This window comes from Salminus brasiliensis, chromosome 19 (assembly GCF_030463535.1).
Source record: "Salminus brasiliensis chromosome 19, fSalBra1.hap2, whole genome shotgun sequence".
Taxonomy (NCBI): Eukaryota; Metazoa; Chordata; class Actinopteri; order Characiformes; family Bryconidae; genus Salminus; species Salminus brasiliensis.
Window position 1 is genome coordinate 7397010 of NC_132896.1, and position 8520 is coordinate 7405529.

The window sequence follows — 8520 nt, forward strand, 5'->3', positions numbered from 1 at the left end:
CCTTTCTTGCTTCCTTTTGCATTAGCCTCAAATAACAGTTCCTCCCACCTTCAAGAGACATCACCAGAATGGAGAATTCCTGACCTGCAAAGGGGCCCTACAGTGGACAGCTGTGTTTACCTTGGCGTAGTTGAATAATGAGAGTTTGGGAGATGGACAAGCCTCAAACCTCACTGCTGTCTTCCCTGAAAAAGAAGACGATTCAGCATAACCGAAACCCGAAACCCCCAAACTGTTGCGTAACAGTCCTGACTCATTATATTTACACCCCTCACACCGTACAAACACCCGGAGCACTAGTCCAAGCCTTTTGAGGCTAAATGCAGCGGCAGCTTTGGGGAAAATACGGAAGCTAGGCCAATGGGGAGAAGGGAGAAGGCCGACTGGAGCAAGCGCCATTGCAAATATCTGCTAAGAGGCTAAAAGCTAACGCTGGGCCAAGCAGAGAAGTGAGACGGGCTGGTTCACCACACACCATGCCAAGAGGACTCAGAAAGGACTCCAAAGCTATTGGGTAAGACTTATTATTATTATTATTATTATTATTATTGTTGTTGTTGTTGTTGTTGTTGTTGTAATTATTATTACAAAAAATACATTTGATAGATAGATTTAATAGGCTACTGTGAGCCATTGTGGTGACCCCCCACTAAAATCAGAGCTTTATTTCCCAAATTTTTCATCCTAAGGCAAAATAACAGGGTTGTAGCTTAACAGGCTTAAACTGAATCATTTTTCACCCCCAAAATACTAAATAAACCAGGGCAGTGATCTGCAGAGACCACCTGGAAAGGCTGGGTGTCTGTTTACTGTTGGTACGGCCTGGTTCACTCCAGCACGCTAGGGGGCGCCGCGCCGCGCCGCTCGTACCGCGGTGTGTGAGCTGTGTGGCAGCACAACAGTCAGGAGTCAGGAAACGAAGGTGTTTTGAAAAGCAGGCAGAGATGAAGCTCAAGAGCCTCCGGCTGAAGCTCTTCTCCTCCTGAAAAGCTCCTGCTTATCCACACGACACCCAGCCTCTGTGCGTCTCGGTGAGTTTACAGTGTCGTGCGTCAGAAACCCGCGTTCGTCTCCTCGGGTCGTGAAACCGCCGGAGCTAATAGCGTCCCGGAGCTCCTGTCTGCCGGACAGGTGTTCCTGCAGACGGGTGACCTGGTAAAAGAAAAGCCAGCCCAGTGTTTAGTCCGGTTTGGAGGCGCAGCAGCTCACCAGAACAGCTTCAGTCCACGTAGGCTGTGGTTCTCTAGTATCTAGAACTGAGATCTAGAACTAGAGGGCTGTTCTTCCTGAAGATATTCCTCCAGCCAGTGTTTTGAGGGGGGTGGTAAGGAGGGCTGTACGAAATCTCCCATGGTTCTTTAGCAGGTTTGAGTTTAAAGGCCTTCCTGCAGTAGATCTTCACACCTGCTGAGGCACCATGGACCTGTGCTTTTCCTTCACAGTTATTCTGATCATCATTTCGGTCTCTTTGTTTTCCGGTTGAACAACAGTCTTGTTGGCGGAAGCTCCTGCTGTCTGCTCTCCAGTAATGAACCGTCCTTCTAACTCGCTTAGATCTTCTCCTCTGGGCAGCTTGGTATAAGCTTGAGGTCAGCTGGGCTGGTCCTAATGCAGCACACCTGCCACCTGCTTCCTCCCAACAGTCCTGTCCGGATGGGAGTGGTCTCTTTATGGATGGCGGTACCCTCCCCATCCACAGACCCCTCGTACCCTGTGGATGAGGGGAACCATCCCTTGAGGACAGAATCATTTTTGTCACCGAATAAAGATGATCAGTATTGCATAACAGCCACCGGACGCCCTATCACCATAGGGGTCAAGCGTTTAGACCTCTACCGTTACCTTTTACTGTATGGCACACTTACACTTGGCTAATCTTAATCTCCTGGCTGTTCAGCTTTGTAATGAGGGCTGGATTCACTGCAGATCTGCTGCAGTATCCGTCTCTGTGGGGCTGTGGCTGGACTGTTCATGCTGACAATTTGCTCACGTCCTGCATTGACATTCTCAGTCACCTGAGGAACGGCTGCTCCCCTGTTTTTCTTAAAAAACAGATTGTTAAGATTGAAACACTGGCCTGTTGATCATTCTTGGAGGCGAAGCTTGTGTCATCCGTTCCCCAATAATACACCTGTACTCAATAGTACACCAGATCTCCTAGATCTTCTCCTCTTGACATCTTGGTCCAAAGTTGAGGTCAGCTGGGCTGGGTCTAACACTGTGCACCTGTTTGGAAGCATCTGATTGTTTCTCTATTAATTTTAGTTTTCCCTTTAGTTTAATACCTGCCTCTCTCTCTCTCTCTCTCATATATATATATATATATATATATATATATATATATATATATATATATATATATATACACACACACACACACACACACACACACACCAGCATCTGAAGTAGACCTTTACACTGGCTGAAATATCATGAGCATCTAAATTAACTCTCTTTGCTTTCTCTTCATCAGATTGGTTGGAAGCCCTCCTTCCCGAGCTGTCCTGAATGAGCATGTCCCTTGCTCAGAGAGTGCTCCTCACATGGATCTTCAGCCTCATCTTCCTCATCATGCTGGTCCTCAAGTTGGACAAGAAGATCGAGTGGAGCTGGTTCCTGGTCTTCCTCCCCGTGTGGACCTTCGACACTATTCTCCTGCTCATGCTTATCATCAAAATGGCAGGCCGCTGCAAGCCGGGCTTTGACCCGCGCAATGGAGCGGAGAACCTGAAAAAGCGAGCGTGGTACCTCGTGGCTATTCTCTTAAAGCTGGCCTTCTGCCTGACGCTGTGCGTGAAGCTGGAGCGCCTGATGGACATCTGGCTGAGTTTTGTTTGTATCCCGCTCTGGACTCTTCTGATCGGAGCCATGGTTGAGCTGGGGTGCAGCGTCTTCCACTTCCAGCGGGACTGAGCACACGGACGTGAATACCTGACGAACAGCAGGAAGACCCTGCCCCTGACTTTTTGTTCGCAGTGTGAACTCGTGTAACTTGTGTTTTCTGTCTAACACACTTATTTAAGAAGTGCCGCTTGCAGCGGAGGGGCACCACCTTGAATAATGTACTCCTCAAATCTTGAGGACATATCATGTCTATCTGGCTTTATTTACTCTTGGAAAGACTATGGGCATTTAGAGGCGTTTCACTCTTGTTTTAATTAAGTTAAAGGTGTTTCACAAGGTGCAGGATGGGAATGGGAGTTCTTGGCTGATGCTGATATCCAATGTTTTTTTGTCTTTCATTAAAAGCTAAAATGTTTTTTTTCCTTCTCCTGTAAAGTTTACATTTTGGAGAGGAGGTGAGAGCCACGATATGCAGACGCCAGTACACAAGCATTCATGAAGATGTAGAAATTTGGACTAAATGTGCCTGGATCTGCGTTTCAGTGAAATATAATGTTTATTAGTAGAAGTTTATAAACTTCAAATGCTGTAGTGCACGGTATGGACAAAAGTATTGGGACACCCGCTCATTGTGTTGTTTCTTTTGAAATCAAGGGTATCAAAAGAGTTCATCTTGCTTTTGTTGTGAGTAACCGTCTCTACTGTCCAGGGAAGACTTGATACTAGATTTTAGAGCATTGCTGTGAGGATTTGATTGCATTATGTGGCAGTAGTGTTGGTGGTTAGCTAAGGATGTAGGATGATCTCCTCCTCAACTCATCTCAAAAGTATTGGTTGGAGCAGCATCATTCTAGAGAGCACAGTTCTTCCACTGCTCCACAGCTCAATGCTGGGGGGCTTTATTTTATACCCTCTAGCCCACGCCTGGCGTTAGGCAGAATGGTGCCAATAGGTTAATGTGTATCTACTCCAGAGAGTCCAGTATGCTAATGGTAATACTTCTCTACAGGTACCAGACAAGCTGTGTGTGTGCATTTGCACATTTGTATCGGCAATTGGTGCACCTTAAAAGTAGCTGAATGCATTCGTTAGAAGGGGTGTCCACAGACATTTAAAGCAATTGCTATTTCATGCCTGTGTGAAATTGTGCAGCTGATTTGGGGCAATAACCAAAGAAGAGAGCAATGCCAGGTGTGCTCTTTAGGCATTAGCCAATGATGGGGCCAACACTTAGACAGCTATGCCGCTCAGAGCCGTACTGACTTTTTCAGTGTCTTGCTTAGTTGGTCTTTTCCTGGTGTTGCGCAAGTGTCTCAGGGCAGATCTGTAAACACCAGCTCAACCTGAAACACGCTCGACTTCCCTGTTCTCCTAAAATCAACAGTGTGTTATTATGTCTATTAATATCTCAGGCTAGATATAGGGAAAAGGTCAGCTCATTTTTCACTGTAACATCCTTACTGCGGGGCTTTGAGACGGAGATTTGATGCTTTCCAGGCTTGGGCTTCTCAGGCTTTTAAGTGCTAACATTAGCATTCTTAGCTGGAATGATTGAGAGTCACTCAGGCCAAACTTGTAAACGCTTGTAGGCTCCAATCTGTTTCTCCTACGGCACGGTTGAAAGGTTTTTGGAGTGGGAAGTGGTCCCGAATCCAGATGTAGTGCTTCAGTCTGTCTGTAATTATGACAGTTTGTTCACTATTAATCAGAGTGTATACAGAGCACGAGCTCACCTGCGGTAAAAGGCTGCGGTGGAGATGTGTTAATAATGCAGCACGTTGTTATCTAACGCTTGTCATTTCGCTTGAGAGCTCCAGATGTTTCAGGGTGAGGAGTTGTTTACCTTTCCTGTGTTGGCTGAGGTTGGCATTTTTAAAAGCTGGGTTGCACTCGGTCGGCCTCTGTGCTCACTCTCTCCACAATCCACAGCTCCACAGCGGCCTGGCTTGCAGCTGACTCTAGAAGCACGTGGACGGAGCCGTTTCAAGCTCGTTGTAGCATAGTCAGCACTTACGCTATCTTCCAGACACAGCACGAATCACGTTTCCACACAGTCATATGCCAGAGTTTGAGCAGTGTGCAAAGTTTAGATCTGTTTATTAGACAAATGTATTATATTGGAAAACAGAGGTCAGGCCTTTGGAATGGCCTGGATTTGTGCGCTGAGTACTAATAAAATGTGGTCTGATTATCATTACGAGTCAAAGTTACAGACAAACACAATAGTTAACGCTAATCTAATTACACACTAATGTGCACGTTGAGTAAGCATCCACATTGCAGGCTAGAAAAAGTAAGTGAAGCCTGTAGAGCTCCCTTCAGCAGTAGTAACCTCTACCAAACGTTTCCTGTGTCTGCAAGTAAGATTGGCACAATGTTAAGGATGTGTAATGGTTTATCAGTGTTTCCAGGATGCCTTTTCTACATCCCTTATCAGGTCCTGCTACAGCATCTAGAAAGGGGGAGAAGGATAGGACTCATTTATGCCCACACTCTATGGCACCATGCTGCCTAATGCCAGGCGTGGGCTAGAGGGGTATAAAGCCCCCCAGCATTGATCTGTGGAGCAGTGGAGCTGTGTTCTCTGGAATGATGGAGTTAGGGAGTTGAAGATGTGTAATTTTAGTTAGTTTATCTCTAATGAATAAAAAGTAAACTGCAGGCAAACTTGTTTTAGAAGTAAACCAAAGTCTACTAATACTAGCTGTTAGACATACTTGAATTAACCTCTTTTTCTAAGGGACACTAATCTTGCAGCCGTCCAGCTGCGCTCATGGACATTTCTGACTGGACTTAAAGAGCTTCAGGATCAGGAATTACATGACATTTACGTTTATGGCATTTAGTTGACGCTCTTATCCAGAGCAACTTACAAGGCAACTCGTATTACAGAGGAGGGTCAATGTAGTGTTGGGAGTCTGGCCCAAGGACTCTTATTGGTGTAGCGCAGCATAGTCACCTAGACCAGGAATCGAACCCCAGTCTCCCACATGGTGTGGCAGCTCACTGGCAGGTAGTGGTGTTATCTGTTGCGCCACACCAACCACAACCAAGACAGGAATCAACCAAGACACTTTATTTGGCATTTTTCTTCTGATTTTATTATTTAATTTTATGACATTTTGCAGTATTTCAGACACATTCTCCATGACTTGCCTTGATCTTTCATTACTAGGAGGAAACATTAATCTTACACAAAAAATAACCATACATTTAACTTACTACAAATGACTGCTTAATGAAGGTCCAATAGTTAATACTGTAGAAAACATGAGTGCAAAAACTGTCATGTAAAACTATCCACTGTAAATAGAAACTTAGACTAGATCACAAAACACTTTCACAATCAAAACACAATCAAAGACAGCAGGACTAACAAAAAGCAAAGCCTGTAACAGCGTTCATGCTGCACAGGAGACGTCTGGAGTTTTTACTATTGCTTTAAAAGGGAGGGTGAAGTGGTGTGAGCGCTCAGTGAATCAGAATGAGAAGCAGGATGAGATAAAGGTATTGTTCAGTAAAAGTAAGACCATCTGTCTTTTATCCTGTAGGGCTTTATTATCATAACAGTTTTGTAATCCAACTGTAATCAAATTATTTTTAATGAATACCACAAATATGTTTCCTAATCCCGTCTCCCATGAATCTCTGATGCCCTTCCAGTCCACTGACACTCAAATTCCACAGGATTATCTTCTTCCCAAGGGAAGGAAAATGTTACTGAGCAAAGCATCTCTCAGCGTTCTCCCTTTCAGATAAGATTATCTTTTGGACACACACAGAACTTTGGTACTAGAACAGCTGACTGTATAATATAGCGATCTTATTATCAATCATAGACAAGAAAAATTACTGTTCTCGATACACCCTATGGGCAAAAGTATTGGGACACCATCCTTATTCATTTTCTTTTTTTTCAAAATTGAGGGTGTTAGAAAAGAGTTTATCCTGCTTTTGTTGGAGTAACTGTCTTTTGTCTATTGTCCAGGGGAGAAGGCTTTTGATTATATTTTAAACCATTGGTGTGAGGATTGCATTCAGGGACAACAGGGTTAGTGAGGTCAGGATGTTGGATGATCACCACCCCACCTCATCCCCAACTCAGCTGATCCCAAATGTATGTATGTATTGGATGGGGCAACAATCATCATTTCAGAGAACACAGTTCTTCCACTGCTCCACAGCTCAATGCTGGGGGGCTTTATACCCCTCCAGCCCATACCTGGCATTAGGCAGCATGGTGCCAATAGGTTCATGTTTATCTGCTCCAGAGAGTCCTATTCTATTGACAAAATTACTCTATAAGGAAGTTGTGTCCACAAACATTTGGACATATAGTGTATATGAACAGTTTGTGACTTTAAAGGAATGATTCACCGAAAATTCAAATCTTACTTTAAATATAGTCAATCAGTCGACATGTCTGGTGTCTGAAGTTTTTCACTGGTTTCGCAGAGCAGCTGTAAGATTAATATAACAAGAAGATTTTGGGTGACATAGACTTCCATTAGACGTTAGCTACATTAGCATCATAGCTCCGGTATAAAAGTTAAAAAAGGAAACTTCAGATACTTCAGTCCATTAAATTTGGGTAAAGAGGAACACTGTATAAATGTGACCTTATCAAATAAAGAGTTTCATTCCAAAAACACATCATAAGATTATACTTAAACTGTAATAAACACAATATTAAACACAATTAAACCCAATAAACACAATAAAAAACACTCTTCTCTCTTAAATGATGGATAATTGCACATTAATGAGTGGAAAGCAGGACAATTCTGTGTGTGAAGTTCATTCCCCCCAATGCAATAGAAGTTGGCACTAGATGCATTTTAGAACCAAACCCTTCATGTATTTATCCTGGATCTGATCCGATCCTCTACATCATTAAATGTAAACGGATCAAATTCTTAGCCAGAAATCCATCACGTGTATTATCACTCACAAGCTACTGACCTCATAGGTTAGCAATCAAATATTGCTTAACAGTCCACTTTAAAAGGGGGAAAAAAGAAAGGAAGGACTTGACTGGAATGTCTCCAAGCACATCTACTCTATGTACAACGTCCCTCCCAAGGTGGGAGGAAAACAGCTGTCCCTGGAATTCTCTTCTCTGATCACTTTCAGTAGTCTCTCCCAGTTATCCTGGGCCTCACCATCATTCGGACAGTCTTAAAGGATTGCCGGTCGTTGGTTGGGTAGTACTCGTCGGAGATGTTGTGCCAGGTGCCCCAGAAGATGCCATTCCGCATTCCTTTGTATCTCGTCTGATAATACTTTCCGTTCAAATTAGCAGCCATGCATGCATCGAACCACCACCCGGAGCTGTAATACGCCCCACAGTTTCCTGAGGGATAGCGGTCATTGTCCCTGTCCGGCGTAGTGAAGTTCTTCTGGTCGTGATTGAACCTTTTGTTGAACTGCATAGCATTTCCAGCAGTGCCTGAATACCCTCCTATAGTCAGTCTGTAGTGCTGGCTTTCGTTAGCCACCTTGAACCGGTCATACTGGGCATATTCCTTCACTCCATCCAGGTCTTCCAGCTCGATCCGCAGAACCATGGCTTTAGTCGACGTCAACCAGTGGATCTTGTCATTGCCCAGCCAGAACTCGCCTGTTAAGTTGCCAAAGCCTCTCCTGTAGTCGTTCCAGGTGCGGTTGAAGCTGATG

General features: G+C 44.3%; 1 protein-coding gene across 1 annotated transcript; it reads left to right on the plus strand.

The window, feature by feature from the left end:
• Positions 1-897: 897 nt before the first annotated feature.
• Positions 898-3262, plus strand: tmem60 (transmembrane protein 60). The gene is made up of 2 exons (XM_072663626.1): positions 898-1031; positions 2474-3262. Exon 2 carries the CDS (start codon positions 2509-2511, stop codon positions 2911-2913), a length of 405 nt encoding a protein of 134 aa, XP_072519727.1. The 5' UTR covers positions 898-1031; positions 2474-2508; the 3' UTR covers positions 2914-3262.
• The last annotated feature ends 5258 nt before the right edge of the window (positions 3263-8520 follow it).

Bases quoted from the DNA above. Each gene is read 5' to 3' on its own strand.
- tmem60 (XM_072663626.1), top strand. From the start codon at position 2,509: ATGAGCATGTCCCTTGCTCAGAGAGTGCTCCTCACATGGATCTTCAGC.